Genomic DNA, 16,576 nt, shown 5'->3' with positions numbered 1-16,576 from the left:
ATAAACCCGTATTGCTTTTTGGCTGCGGATAGCATTTCTCTTATTTTAATTGGACAGTGGGCGAGAGGGATTGTATAATTAGACATGAGACTAACTATCAAATGTCGTACCTGACTGCGCATTGCCAGGAAATGGCATTGACCAATTTTTTGACGATCATCTTTTACCTTTTCTTTTAATTTCTTGGATCAGCTAAACATGGACTAACGTGTGTTTTGTTTGCACGTATTTAGAACAAAACTGAACTTAAAAGTTGAACCCATGCGATTTCTATTTAAAAAAGTATTTCTATCAAAAATTGACTCAAAATGACTTAATTTTGCAAGCGTTTTTGCGCAATCCGTGTAAAATATATTAACTGGAGCTCATATCAGTACAAATCACTCGTAACAGCCTGCGATTGAAAAGTAGACGGGTATGTGCGTGTGAGATAGAATTAAGTATATAGTGTCGGGATATCCTACAAATGTTGTATAACTTTAGATGTATGTATATTTTCGACACACTAAATTAAAAGACTGGCTACAAAATGCTTGCTTAGTAACAAGTACCATTTTTGCTATGTTATTTCTGAGATATTTAAAACTGTAGAGACATTGGGACTTTGAATCATAAATATTTTGCGAAATTGCATATTTCGTTAAAGCAAAGGAGATTGACAGTTTAAAAAGTTAACATATTAGTTTAATCCAACGTAGGTAAAAATTAAAATCAGAAGTTATAATAAAATTTATGCAATGTGATTATTGATATTTCACAGATCACATAGAGAGAACAAGATTTACTATATCGACTCAACATTAAGAAATAGAAGCATTGATTGAATAATTTTGAGATTACTTCAGGCAAGGATACATGACGATTTCATTGTTAATATTATTTTTTGTGATGTCATATTCGAAGTGGATCATTCAATTCGAGTGATCTGTTAAATAGGGGTTTAATCTTCTAAAATGTTATAAAAAATCTGTAATGCCTTATTTTTTTAATGTCAGATAATAGAGATTTAAGTTGAAAAAGAGGGTTTAGTGAAAAGCGATGTTCAATATTTCCTACCTGACAGAAAATATATTTATTCATATATTCAAATAAATTAAAATTTGCTAACTATTATGTAAAATGTCACTAAAAGTAACATCAGCACATTTTAACGAAATAAAATTGACCCCTATATAACTTTTAAATCCCTACTACCTGACATTAGAGATTTTGTCTCATTTATCGACTAACACAACATTAAGTTATTCATTTTTTGTAGAATCTTTCGTATACAAGGTGTACCATTGAAGTTGCACCAGTGGACGAACGTAGAACTCAACTTTCTTTTCAAAACTGTAAAATTTATTAATTTTTTGTTAAGACTTTTTTTAGAATTTAAATAGGTTTATAAGGATTATAAAAAAAGCTATATGAAAAAAGAAATTATGCCTCTTATTATTATTAATATAAGCAAATTCTTACGTCCATGTGTTCCGGTTCGCCTGTAATGGCACACCCCCTATACCACAGTGAAAATGAAAAACATTTATATGATAAATCATTGAAAAAATCTATATATAATTTTCTCATCCTTTTTCTTGACTTCCTTGTTAACAGAGTTCTACTAAAAGCATATACATACATACATACATATACAGGGTCCATTATTTAAAATATCCCAAATCCTATAGATAGAAAAAGATTTTGCTAAAACCTTTTCAAAGATTTTTACTATTTGCATTCAGAGAGGTCTTGTGCAAATTTCTGATATCTTCAATAGTTATAAAGATAAACAGAGATAAACATAAAGGTTTTCCTACGTGCATACTTTAGGGGGTTTTAAATGACGAACCCTATATGTATAAGAGTCTAGATTACACATATTAGTCTAAACAAGTAAAGCGGGTTAAGATGCCTTGGCCGCCGTGGGCATCAGAATATGACATTCGATTGATTTGATTTAGACCGCACTCTCATCACCGATCCCACCATATACGATTATTGGTATATTTCCATGGTATATTCTCGCAGACCGTACCAGAGATAGCATCTTGCACAGGTACGGTTAGAATACGGAAATTAGTATCGTTGTAGTTGAGGGTAGAGATGAGGAATACTGGCATTCTGTCCGAAATGATCCACAGAAGTCCACCTCTGACCTGAGAAAATTTTATGTTTGATTAGCATTGATCGTGAGTAACAAGTACGAAAAACCTAAAGAGGCTAATACCTTGACATCAGCAGGGAATATCAAAGCATCGTCATGTCTAGCTATAACTGCTTGATTAATGGGGGCATATGGTAGCAACGAGTTCCAGCATCCAACGGCATTTTGATCGACAAGGTTGAAAAATTGTATTCCGTTTTCGTCAATAACCGATGCTGTTGAGTGAGTCAGTGGACCCCTTTCCTCGAGGACCTGACAAGTGAAAGTTCAAAAGAAACTAGATAAGAGACGACGAACATGTACGGCTATCGAAAGGAGGAACGAACTGCTTACTTGAAATGCGTGATAACTGTTTTGGGATAATTGTTCGTCTCTAAGGATTCTGGTAGAAACAGCAAATTCTCGGAAACTACTTAGCGGATGGAAGAAGAGCGTCCTATAACCATCAATGCCCAAAGGAGATAGACTGATTCCAAAAATCCCTTCCTCTCCCCATTGAAAATTCAAGCCAGCGATATTATAATCACCGGCCAAAGGATCGGGCATGAAGTAACTGTGACTGATTCGCCAAGATTTATTATCTGCCCAGGAATAAACTATCAATCCGTAGCCCAATTCATCGGACAAATAGGCGAAAGCATCGTCGCATCCACCTTTCCCAAGATCCACGGCAATATTAGCGATGAATGTGTTCTACAAAATTTATTCCGATATCTTAGTCTCGATCAATAAAGTTGTAAGTACTACCGTATTTGCCGTAAGCAGGAAATCGAGGTAAGAAATTTTTTAAATGTAAGCCATACTTGCTATCCGTCTGTAAAAACTTCAAAAAACCAGTCTTACTAGTAATTTTATATATATTAATTGTAATTGAAATGATGATAATCTCGACTTGGCGTTTTTTGTATTATATTATATGGCACTATTCTGTTGCACGGTAGTATAAATACTTTACGGTGTCACTTCACTACGAAACTTGCCTGATTGATGTCCTCCGGTCTGAGCTGATATTTTCTAATAATCTTGTCAGTGGTCAAATCAAAAATGTTCAAAGTATACGGACAGGCCTGCACGGTAGTATCCTCAATACCAATAGTACCGGTATCCAAAACCCATAATCTATTGCAAGAATCGGCATGTATCCTGTGAAAGGGAAAAGCTTGCCAGACAGTCGTATAGCGTTACTGATCAATGAAAGTGCTAGCCTAGGATTCTTCAAACGAAGCTCCCAAGCGTAACAAAAAGAAAAGATTGACAGAGCAAACCTATACGCGGTAGTGAGACCGTTTTTACAATCGCCAGCTTTGTTTTGCGCCCAATTTGGATAAGGCGTCAATTTTGGTGAGCCCCCTTCATTGGCATCTAGCGAAATATAGTTAAGGGTTGCTGGGATTCCTACAAAACGATAGAGTTTAACCCGGTGCACAAATGTGTGGAATTTGAGGAAAATGTAAACAATTAATTATCCACATAGGACACAGTGTCAAAAACATTCTTATAACGTTCTAATGTGTTAATTTGAGTCCCGGAGGAGTTTAGGAACGTGTCTGATACTATGGGGGTAGTTTGTAATCGGCACAAACCATTTCTCCATCTTGGTACCGTAACGAAGAGCTTATTTTGCCAAATTTCGATGCCAACAGGCAAGGCGTTCTCCGGAACGTATTCACCCTTGGTAATCGCGTCTTGCCTGCTGTACTCATCCGGATAGGCAAAGTCGAGGATATTCCAAGCGAATCTCTCGAGCAGTGGTGCCCTACCAAAGTGACTGGGAGGCCAACTCTCGCCGAGGCTAATTTTACCACTGATTAAAAGAGGCTGCGTTAATAAAAAAATAAACGGTAAATTTCTTGGTAACCAGCCGATCATCATGATCGTTTAACACTCCGATTTAGTTTTATCAAGGAAGGAAATAGATAGAAACTGAAATTGCTGAAATCAGTGGGGTGGTATATATATAGGGATCAGTCTTCTTTTCTTCGTCTGTCTCGCTTTGCCCCCCTCCCAGGATTATTACAGACAGAAGCTGACTGGCTGCCATACTAATATTTCGAGGGAAATGCAGCGTTTTACCGGCCACCGTTCAGAGACACTATTCGTGCGTTTCGCACTCTATGCGTGGCCATGCCTGGGAGTAGGAAAAAGTGAAAGAACGCGGGAGAAAGGGTAAACATGGGTAATCTCTCGCGTAGCGCTCTATTACGCGCATAACTAGATCTAGTCAAAGTCCATGACTTTAAGGAGAGAAGGAAACGTAGGAGCATAGTCTGAGGTATATCGTTATGGGGTAAAAGTCGTGGTCCCCTCGGGCGACCAAAGATAACGTTTGCCCTATATTAGTGTTACTGATCGTACTCTTAAAGAGTGCAAGCTTCAAATCCAAACATTTTACTTGTACTTATTAAATTGTTATCTTTGAATGTGTTAAGATTTATCTTTCCCAATATAAATCATATAATCAAATAAAATATTCTACAATATTGTTGTTATTGCACATTGTAACGTGTGTTCAACTAAATGAATAACATTTTTTATAAAAATAATTTCTTCTATATAATTATTCAATTTATAATGGAAATAACACATTATCAAATTTATAAAAAGTAATTACATAGGGTGAATCAGGTGGAATGAACCAAACTATAGAAATGAATGAAATATATAAAAAAGTTAAAACATTTTCGGCCAATTTTGGTCATTTTAATTTTTTCAAGTTGAAACGTCTATATGAGTTTTACAACTTTATCATTATTTATATTGTGTCACATCTTCCTGCTATTTCTGGTACAGTATTTTTAATAGACAAAATGAGTGAATCTTGAATATTAAAAGTTTCGAAAAAAAGGAAATATAAACAAACGCTATATTTGTTTAGTAAGCAATACAAAGTAAAATTTGATAGTCAAAGGATGCACTTATTCACAGTATTAGTAGCACTATCTCAAAAATTAAAGAAATTTGGCGTGTGTGTGATGCACTTAAAAGAATAACAACATATGTTCGTAGAGGCCTAAAATATTTAGAGATCTACGGTGGTAATTTTGAAAATTTGTATTGCAAATGTTATTGCTTTATAGAATTACTATGAGAGACATTTATACCTTTTTTTTAGGGCATTTTATCCATCCGTACCAACTGACCCTGTAAAAATTTTTGTTTCCAAATGAAATTTGTGTCTGGAGGGATTTAAGGTTTTAATATATTTACCAAGAATTATAAGTATTTGTAGAAATCTTAAACAATTTTTTCAAGTTGCGAACTTTACCCAGTATATCAAGTTTTTTATGTCATTGTAACGAGAGTATGCTGCAGTCAATGGGGCGGGAGTTAATCGATGCTCAGTGGTCAGTATAATTGGTATGCACTTGGCAATGTAATAGTGTTGGTAATAGTAACAGCATAAACAGAAAAGGCAAAGCTAGATCTGATCGTTGCTCACATTATTCTGCCAGTTTAATATAGGTGATTGAACCAGAACATACGCACGGGTCTTACGGGCCAATGAGAAATCTGACAAACTGACCAAACGATAATGCTACACATGAGGCATAACCGTAAATGGATATAGACTTTCTGGAATACAGGGCTTTGGCAAGGACAACGTGGAAAGTGGAGCACCGGTCGCCGACCCACAAGCTTGTTTTCCTGCTTAGAAAATATCGCGTGATTATTACACGAACGGCATATTCTACGTGCTTCAACTCCTTCTGCGTATGTGTCTAATTGGTCGGGCAATCACATTTCAGGAGAGTAAATAATTATTTAGAAAACCTGTACAAGCTATTGCTATATCATTCTTCCGACATCTTTTATCCTTCGCACGAAATTCAAAAGCTGTTGTCACTGTCAATGTTGACGATTTATTGGTAAAAATCCAAGAAAAATATCATTGCTTGACCATATCGTCATATTTCTTCATTTTCAATCATTTTCGTCGACTATTAAACATTTCCAGTTTTCCAAGGTCAATTATTGCATTCATGATATAAAAGGAAATAAAAATTATTTCAATTTTGGTGGGATTTGCAGAAATTAACATTTCTAGCTTCACCGAGTCAAAACTGTAATATTATCGTGTATTAAATAGCAGAGAGAGAAATCGTACATGTGTGGGTATACATACGCGATTATTGAAATATATGGCGCACTTGAAACTTACTTTTCAGCACGTAGCAGCTCCTTCTTTTTCCCTTTTTTATCTTCATTTTTCCGCATAGCTATACGTAAGAGCAATGTTTCATACCTTTTTTATTCGAATATTATGTTTTATGTAGCTAGCTTTGCAACGCTTTGCGCGTCTCAATGTTTGCGTTATCTTTTTTCTCTCTGCGTGCATTAATTATTTTAAAAATAACGAAGTGAAAACTAGCTTCGTATTAAAGCTGCAATAAACAGATGAGGATACTCATGGTAATACCTAATTAATTACGATAATGCTTTGTTTATTTACTTTTAAAAATTGTATTGTGCATTTTGATTTGTTTATGATAAACACTACTATTACCCAATTTAGGTTAGTAACGCCGATAATGATCCGTTACCTAATCGACAACTGATAAATTATAGCTTTCACATTCATCGAATTATAATGTCGCTCATTACACACACGAGTCGTAACTCAAGAACGAACATATTTCAGTTACATGTATAAATTCAACATAGTATGTATTAATTTTTAATTGCTATTCTTGTAACATGTGCTATCCAATTCGTCAATTATTTCACTGTTTCAGCTTATATGTAGATTATAATACGTTGTTAGGCTTTAAACCATTTCATTTTTTCACGACAAAAAAAGTAAATTTCTTTTGTTATACATTCTGCTTTATTTGAAATAGCGATTAATTGTATCTAAATTTGAACGAAAAAGATATCTTGCACTACTCATCATAATCTTTAAACGACCAGATTTATTAAAAATATCAAATATAACTGGTACCCCTTCAAATCAGAGTTCTGAGCTATTCACCCAAGTTCAAACAATGACAAATATGTATATGCCTAGACATGACGTCATATTGTGTCATAGCGTTCGTCTAAGGGTTAAAATTTTACTTTTATTATAAGTTAAGTAATTTTTATTCTTTGGATGTATCAAAATAAAAAGGAGTAACGTTGATTTATTTACAAGAAAATCTTCGAATATGTTGAACTGTTTGTATCTCTCAACATGCATATGTGTGTGTTTCTAGATATTTGCAACATCCGTTACTATCCGGATAAGAATTTATTTGCGTATTTTTGGATCTACTCGTTAATATTTAAATAAATAAAATTTTAAGTAGACTTACACACACACATATGGCAGAATATTCGCACCAGATGTCAAGCATCGTTTCACGCATTCCAGTAAACATTTATGAACAATGAATAAGTTGCTGTTATTAAATTAATCAGCTGGCTTCGGAAAATTCATAAATTATGATCTATCATATGACTACTTTAAAGTAACCATTGCAGACCTTTTAGATATTACTAAAAACAGCATCAGCAATCTCAACTTTCGTCAATAATCTAGCTACTAGGATATAATCTTCTATACTATTTTTTTAAATGTGACTGTGAAGTATTAAGGTGCCATTACACGGCGTGTGGCGTGACGCGCCACACGCTGTGAGAATACTCTGGAGCGCCACTTTTCACGCCGCTTGTCTATTTTCAATCCCATACTCGAGTTTTTGGAGTAAAATTTGAACACCACTACCATCTCAAAGTGTCCATAATTTTAGGAAATTAATATATTTTCAAACGAAATACGCTGCGCTTTCATTGAATAAGTATTGTTACAATTAAGAATTAGCTAAGTAAAGTAATTATCATCATCATTAGGAAAAAAGACGCGATTCTATAATTATTTATTTATATCTAATTTTCATACGTAAGAAATTGTTTAAAAAGATAAAAGTGATGTCAAAAGAAAGGTTTTTTATGCCCAAAAGAATAAACTAATTTTCATGAGGTAGCAAAAATTCATATGTGGCAAAAAAACCCAAGAGCGCAATTTTCGTGTTGCTCGAAGTATTTTTTTAACGAATAAATCCCTATTGAAGTATCAGGGAAAATTTTTAAACACATGAAAGTTGTATCAAATTGAAAAATGATTGATACCAAAAGGCGCAGGTACACGGCGCGGAGAGTCAACGCGCGCCCTGAAGAGTCACAACGCGAAGCGCTTATAGTCACGAAGCGCATTGTGACAATACGCGTTTGCGCGTTGTCACTCTAGAGGCCGCGCTACGCGGCGCACAACGCGTGGCGCGTGGTGTCATGACGCGCGTTGTGACTGACTATATGCGCCGCGCGTACAATTAGAACACGCCGCGCGTAGCTCGCGCACCGCGAGCTGCTCTTTGATCGGCGCTCCGCGAGCGGCCCATGGATCGGCGCACCACACGTCGCTTACGAAGCGCCGATCAAAGAGCAGCTCGCGGTGCGCGAGCTACGCGCGGCGTGTTCTAATTGTACGCGCGGCGCATATAGTCAGTCACAACGCGCGTCATGACACCACGCGCCACGCGTTGTGCGCCGCGTAGCGCGGCTCCTAGAGTGACAACGCGCAAACGCGTATTGTCACAACGCGCTTCGTGACTATACGCGCTTCGCGTTGTGACTCTTCAGGGCGCGCATTGACTCTCCGCGCCGTGTACCCGCGCCTTTTGGTATCAATCATTTTTCAATTTGATACAACTTTCATGTGTTTAAAAATTTTCCCTGATACTTCAATAGGGATTTATTCGTTAAAAAAATACTTCGAGCAACACGAAAATTGCGCTCTTGGGTTTTTTTGCCACATATGAATTTTTGCTACCTCATGAAAATTAGTTTATTCTTTTGGGCATAAAAAACCTTTCTTTTGACATCACTTTTATCTTTTTAAAAAATTTCCTACGTATGAAAATTAGATATAAATAAATAATTATAGAATCGCGTCTTTTTTCCTAATGATGATGATAATTACTTTACTTAGCTAATTCTTAATTGTAACAATACTTATTCAATGAAAGCGCAGCGTTTTTCGTTTGAAAATATATTAATTTCCTAAAATTCTGGACATTTTGAGATGGTAGTGGTTCTCATCTTGTCGCCGTTTGACCTGCTAGCTTCAGCTTGATAAGTAGATTTATTCCCACACACTCATTGGCCTTTTTTTCCATTGAAGTAGACAAACTTTTTACTGCCTCTCGATGGGAACAACACGCGGCGTGTAGAATGTCACGCCGGACCATTCTCACGGCATGTGTCGCGTCAAAACACGTTTAAATTTTACTCCAAAAACTCGAAAATGGTATTGAAAATAGACAAGCGGCGTGAAAAGTGGTGCGTCACGCCACACGCCGTGTAATGGCACCTTAATTTAGACTCGACATTTTGAAGAGTACTTTGAAAGAAAAATTCATTATATAAATGTTGAAGAGTGAAATCGTCTGTAGAGGTTTTCATTCAAAAAATATTATTTTTCTTTTGCTGTACACTGCTTATGAAATGCATGCAAAATAACTTACTCCAATGCTTTGTGCCATTTGTATATGGGTGGCCCATTCGGCAGAAAACTGCGCTATGTAGGTCATGGCCTTTACGTTGCGGTTGATGGATCACAGATGGCGACTGACGTGATAAATCTTTTTAGTTTTTATTTATTATTAACTTATTTTTTAAATGTAATTTGCTTTTATAGTAAAATATTTGAAGAGTAGAAATGATGTAGGATTTAATAATAAGTGCCAGGTAATAAATTTTATAATAGACAAAAAGCATTTAATTTATCATTTTTTGATAAAATAAGTACAACTTATATCTATACATGAAATATTATAGTTACGTATTCAAGAATTATATTGTAAAATTTTTAAAAAGAATGCCACACCACTACTTTAATACGGATACCTATATACGTATGAAGCAAGACTATATTAAAACATTTCTGTCGAAACAACGTTTTTTTCAACCTTTGTTGATAAAATCTTCAAAACTATTCAATTGATTAATCTGAAATCTTTACAACAGGTTCCTTGCCTATGGCAAAAATTAGAATGACACACAAATTTTTGTTCTTACTATTTTTACTGACGAAAAACGTCGAAAAAGTAACAACTTTTTTGTTCTTTTTGCATATGTAATAAATAATATGGTTTGCGCGATAGCCAAGATCATATCGAATTAAAAACCATTTCAATGTCCTGTTTTAGACGATGCATTTTTTTGAAAACATCAACAGCGCAGACAGAAATTTTTTAAGGAGTTTTGGTTACATACCTTCCGTTTTTGCACATAAAAACTGTATAAATAAAATTACAAAAAATATTAAGTATTTTAAAAGTATATTTATTGCACCCCAAAGCTTATTTATATTAATATCTACAGCAACAATGTCTAAAAAAAATGCAGAAAAGTGGTAGTTTTTCACAGTACCTAATATAGAATAATCCATCAATTGAGTTTAATTTTAGCAGCATGTATTCCTCAAAGAGTGGATTTTTCCAGCGATAGCCAATAGAACAGAGTCATATGATTGTTTGACCAATACAGAACCTCGACTCAAACAATTTTTAATCCTCAATGATTTTTTATTCACAATGAAACTTAAAATTCCACAAAAATGTTTTTTCTGCAAATCTCTTTCTCAGTCCAGATTTTGTTTGAGCACCCTTCGATCGGATAACCGTATGACCAAGTACGCCTAATTAGATCTCCTCCTTCAGTGGCAATAGTCGTATTAGGAAGTGACGTTTAAATCTATTAAAATATGTGATGTCAGAAACGTTCTATAGTGCTACAAATCATTTTCCAGCATAAAAATGAAAACTGGGTGTAATACTAATAGTACTGGCAACACAAAAATGCAGGTAGACTATGTTTAAAATAAGGAAACAGGCAGATGGTCCGAAGCTCATAGTTTATTTGGCCCCCTTGTTTCGGATAATTGGAGGTTTACTCTCTATCACCCTCCTAACCTGAGATACTATATGTATATAGTATACTATAAAAGAGTATAGTTCCTCTTATATATATATATATATATATATATATATATATATATATATATATATGGTTCTTCACTCACTTTTCTCCTGAAATTACATATTTGTTTCAGGCCTTCGTCGCCGCCTAGCATCAAATATGAAATAATGCTTGCTTACTCATTAGTTGCTCATATTGGATAATCAGGGTTTTTCGTAGAATATTGTTGCTCGGAAGATTTATCGAGGTATCAAATTAGACGGTTAGTTATGGTAAAGCCGTGCTTTCACAGCCATGACTGGGTTATTGGACGAAGAGGATGGAGAAAGGGGTGATGGAAGGGGGTGGGGGGTAGAAGAGAAGCAAAGCAGCAGTTATAAATTTCGTATCACGCCTAAGGGCACCATCGGTTTGAGGTCGCGAGTCGTAAAATCTGCTTCCTGCAGGAGAAGGAGAGGTGCGAAAGATACAAAGGTGCGAAGGAAAGGAGGAGTCGCCGAATTGCGCCTCGAGCTTATTATGGAAAAAATCTTAGCTAAAATAGGCGTTTTCATTACAAGCCGGGTAGACAAAGCACTCTACCGGCTTAGTGTTCTTCGCAGATTGCCCTCGAAAGTGCCTTAGGACTTTATTTATCTTATTTTCTTTCCTCTTCTGACCCCCCCCCCCCCTTCAACTTCTTGCTCCCTCTCCATCCCTATATGTTCGTTATAAGAAGCTGCTCGAACGAAGAGTGAACATTTTTAAGTTTCATCCATAATTTTTGTAAGAAAGATTGAAGAGAATAAGGATAAATGAATGAAATTTCCAGTGGAGTGGGGAAAGGGTCGCACGACAGGCACGCGTCCAGCTTTATGCTTCAGGAGAATACCTGTTTTCTCTCGAAAGATGCAGAACCTAACCGTACAGCTTACAGGTGCATCGCATTCCTTCTGGATATCCACTTCCCTGAAGCCCGCTTTCCTTTCATGATACAGTGAAATGAACGAGATACTTTCGTTCAATTAGCTGCACGTATAATTTTGCCATCTTTAAAATGGATTTCATTGAAATTGACATCAAAGTGCCACCGTATGGCATAATTTTCTAAATATAATATCTGAGCTATTTCACTCAAATATTTATTCTTACCACCTGAAAAGTTACTCTAAAGTAAAATAATAAAAATATGTTACATTGTAGTTATTGATCTTTTTTTATTATAAAATTTACGTGTAATACCTCCTTCATGCTTTCTGTCACAGCACTCTGATAGTGGGTGTAACAAATTTTATTCTTTTACAGCCTATTTGATTTTAACCGATGGATTAGTAGTTTTTTCATCATTTGAAAATAATTCTTTTTCATCTTCGCTGATTCTATGCTTTTTGCTGTCTTTGTTAATACTATACGTGCATTCCTTTCGCTCTACTTACAGCGACTAATTTAATATTCGGATACCCTTTTATCTGAAAAGGAAGTGCCTATGTATGCACATGGTATAGACAATTATGTATTTATTTCCCAGGAAGTTTGATAAAAAGTGTATTTATATTTAATAATAAGGTATAGATGTTCAAACTTGCCTTATAGTGAAAGCAGACGAAATTAAAATTATAAAATCTTATTCATTCAAACTTCCGGAAAAAAACAGATAGCCTCTGCCAGAAGTAAATCTTTTTACAAGAATGGTTTATAATTTAATTTTACTTATTTTATTTGTGTCTAACTGTTTTATGAAAATAAATGGTTATCCTAATTTTAAAGCTAATCATTATAACATAAAATAAGCTGAAAACTTCTTTTCATTTCAGCTCAACTAAAGTTAGTATTGTCATAGTTTTTCAGTGTTATATGGGAAAGTAATAAACATATAGAAAGTATTTTCTAAAACTTTATTCTACGATTGACATTTATTATTTCTCACAATTACGTGTAAAAGAGTTTAAAATATCATCGAGAATATGTAATAATTTCACTCGCCTTCCGCTTGTACAAAAAAACTACTACTTTTTGCATTTGTTACATATATAAATAAAAGTTCTGATTTCTTACCAAAGCGTATTTTTTACGAGATTCGGAAAATAACTATTCATTTTAATGCTGCATACTTTATCTATTTTTCATTACATTATTTTGTAATAAAACTAAATCTAATAAATGGAAAAGAATGATTATTAGATAAATTTCCTTCATCGTTTATCAATATTAACATAAATATTCTACAGTAGTAATTTAAACGAATCGATCCGTATTCGTTTTAGGCTAATGCAGTCTTATTCGAAGGTTTTTAGCTTTGAATTTGAGTAAATCCGGCTTAAATCTTAGTCCAGTTGTAATGACCACTAAGCCTGTGCACGATTTAGCGTTTTTCAGCGTCCGCGTCGTTTCTTCTACTGGTTTCCGTTCTTTCTGTTGAGCCGTCATGTACATGCAGACGGCTGTTAGCTTTGTATACAATGTTAATAATAGGAAACCTTTCATTCCCTTTGAAGATGCCGTCAACGCGTGCCTATTCCCCCACCCTTGTACAAGTGTGACTAGTGAGACTCTGAGACTGACTGTGAACTGACTCTTAGCAGTCCTGACTGGTCCTGACTCTCAATCCCAGTGGTCGAGTGCTTTGAAAGTTCATTCATGATACTTTCTCCCTCATCCTCTCATCTCCTCTTCCCTCTCACTTAAACATTTTCGTAAAGTAACCATAATTGAACATTTGAATGACCGTAAGTAGAGTATCTTTGGAAATTAAAAGTTATCTGAGGGTAAATGTATGAAATTGTGCTGGTCACAAGCGGATGCTTTGTCGGTCTCCTTATATCTTCGTCTGATCGGCATATCTAATTAAGACAAAGCCGAAGAGACGATCAGAGATCAGAGTCGATTGTTTTGTGTAAGGACGAGAGTACCCTGTAGAAAATGAAGGAGGTAAGATGCGAGCATGTACGATTAAATCTGTGCATATTCATTGAAACCTGTGGCGGGCCGATGTCGATTAGGTTAGGTAGGTTAGGTGTATAAGTATATTATTTTGTGGAGCATTGTGGATACCATGTTTGGTTGATCCTTCCCTTGCTACTACGTGGCTGGTGAATGGCTTGGGTGATTGGTGGTAGTTTTCTGATTATGAAGATGCACGAGCCAGAAACCGGTCACTTTCTCATTTCAAGCTAACAAAGTAAGTGCAGTATCATTTCTCGTTGCTGGAGGGCTACAAATAACTTACAACTTGCCCAATTCGTTCGAAAGCTTAAGAACAATTTGGACTTGTTACTGTGGGCTCGTTCTAATTAATTTTTCCAATGGGCCAATCGTAGTAGGTTGTAATAACATACGAAATATGCCCTATTTTGGTTTAACTGTCAATCTGAAAAACAAGATATCTCAATTGTTATACTTAATACAATGTGTCACAATTTATTTGCAGGGTTTAGCAAAATGACCGCATCGTTATGTAGGTGGATTCCCGAAGGTTGTCTAATATAAAAAGTTCTATGTAGCAAAAAGTGGTATGATGGCTTTTTAGATATAAGGTTTTAAACATTATATTTCCAAAAAAATGTTTTATAGTTTAAAGGGGAATATCAGATTGTATACTTGTTTTGCCCTTGAAATGTCTTTCAAAGGTCACGTTAAAGTCCCTCTAATTACTTTTAATAAATCATTTTATTAATTTTGCATACTCCTTTAATTGATCTCAAGAGTTTTCCAAAATACTTTTCCATTTATCATTTAATCCAGTCGTTTGCAAGATATTTCCGTTTGAAATTATACTTGCGGTTGTTTTGGCTGAACTCTGAAACAATGTAACTGAGACCCATACAGTTGTAAAGTCGCTCACCTGCTGACAATTTGAAATTGAGAAATATCTTACAAATGACAGAATGCAATGAAAAAATGAAAAGAGGATTTTAGAAGAATATTTTGTCAGCTAGCAGAGTATGCAAAAATAAATGGTTCTATTTTCAAACATATCAGTGACCTTGATATAATAGAAATTATAACCTTGAATAAAAATTTGTTCTTGCAAAACCACGTGTCCTGTCGAAGCATTTAAATTATGCTTGAAACAATTTCTCGTACGTCGAACCATAATGAAACTACGCCTTGTAGAAATGATTTAAAAACAAGTATAGTAAGGTTTCACAAAAATTATTTTGTTCTTATATATATATTAGAATGTACTGAGAAAAAATTGTCTAGAAATTATTGAAATATTTCTTTCTTCTGTCCCAAATAAAGAAACATCTAATTGATTTCAAGAAAATTTTTCTCAGTGTAATTTTTATCAATTGCCTAGCTAGTTTCTCAATTTGACGCCTGAACTTATAAAAACATGCTGATTTTCAAGTATGTTATTGAAATTTTGCTTGTATCCTTCATTTGATAGCGATAAGAAAATCAATTAAAAGTTCAGTTATCGTCAGCTTACGCAATATGTACTACATAATGCAATAAGCTTTCGTTCGAATTTAGCATTCGAGATGGGGCTGCCGTGTTTCGTCGTTCAACGACTTTCAATTTGGTCTCGGTGCCACTTTCCCCGGTACTTTACTATAGTTATGCACTTTATTTTCACCCAATTATCAAAAGTCTTCCTTTCAATATAGTATGAAATATACGAGAATTTCCATACTAAATCGCAGGACTTTTTATCACGGAGTTTTTAACCCAATTCAATTTATTCTACTTCTTTGTATATACTGTAACACGATATTTCAATTCAAGCTTTATCCTTTTATCTTAATTCATAAAAGTGCCCCAAAGTTTTTAACAGTTTCGTAGAGTTATAATTTAAAAAAGATTTATAAACGTAAAAACGCTGCTTATTTTTTCCTCTTTAATTTTAAATTTGTTTTTATGTATGTATATTTTAACCTTTTCGTTACGGCAGCAGTCCAGTCCGCTGGAGTAACGCCACTGAACGGAGCACTCCGCCAGAAAATGTACACATATTTCATCCCTACCTTGTTATTCTTCTGTGTGTACACTCCTTGAGGTGTTACATAACAATATACTAGAAAATTTTACAATTATTTAAAAAAAACTACAATTTAGGCAATAAATTAATATAAAAAATTAAAATTAATCGAGTGGATGCTGCCTATACAGCCAGCGATCGTAACGAGAGGGCTGTAAAATGCGTATTCTAGATCTACTCTTAAAATCTATTGTCCATTTTAATTTTTTATGAAATTTACCGCTTTTTTCAGATAATAAGGCTACTATTTTAATTTACCTGATTTTTTATAACTTTAGAATTATTGATAGATTATAGAGTCGGAAGAAAAGTAAGAATAAGAAGAATGAAGAAAAAGAAGAAGGACAGTGGGAACGTTAAAAGCTCATGAGCCAATCGACGTGCAGCCGGCACGCGTCCAACAACTGAGAAAGAAACGCCGAAACTGTGCGCGACAGGGCGAGCAGGTGTATATGAGGCACACAGGTGCTTCTTTGCTTTCTTGCTGGGTTGCTTACTTACTTGTCTGCCTA

The 16,576-nt window shown here is 34.9% G+C and overlaps 1 protein-coding gene across 1 annotated transcript; it reads right to left on the bottom strand.

Moving 5' to 3' along the window:
• Positions 1–1,911: 1,911 nt before the first annotated feature.
• On the bottom strand, positions 1,912–4,015 carry LOC136773833 (protein yellow-like). Its single transcript, XM_066727744.1, has 6 exons — positions 3,730–4,015; positions 3,412–3,541; positions 3,127–3,289; positions 2,480–2,839; positions 2,210–2,398; positions 1,912–2,138 (listed from the first exon to the last, which is right to left on the bottom strand). Exons 1-6 carry the CDS (start codon positions 4,013–4,015, stop codon positions 1,956–1,958), a joined length of 1,311 nt encoding a protein of 436 aa, XP_066583841.1. The 3' UTR covers positions 1,912–1,955.
• Between the last annotated feature and the right edge of the window lie 12,561 nt (positions 4,016–16,576).

Source organism: Prorops nasuta, unplaced genomic scaffold, assembly GCF_024137725.1.
Source record: "Prorops nasuta isolate Cenicafe-Biocafe unplaced genomic scaffold, Cenicafe_Pnas_1.2 PNAS00005, whole genome shotgun sequence".
Taxonomy (NCBI): Eukaryota; Metazoa; Arthropoda; class Insecta; order Hymenoptera; family Bethylidae; genus Prorops; species Prorops nasuta.
Note: the sequence above shows the minus strand (reverse complement) of the source record. Positions and strands in the feature narration are given on the sequence as shown.

Bases quoted from the DNA above. Each gene is read 5' to 3' on its own strand.
- LOC136773833 (XM_066727744.1), bottom strand. From the start codon at position 4,015: ATGATCGGCTGGTTACCAAGAAATTTACCGTTTATTTTTTTATTAACG. The intron at 3,542-3,729 runs GTTTGTGCCGAT...ATCGTTTTGTAG, and splicing joins GGTACCAAGATGGAGAAATG to GAATCCCAGCAACCCTTAAC. The intron at 2,840-3,126 runs GCAAGTTTCGTA...TAAATTTTGTAG, and splicing joins GACCGGAGGACATCAATCAG to AACACATTCATCGCTAATAT.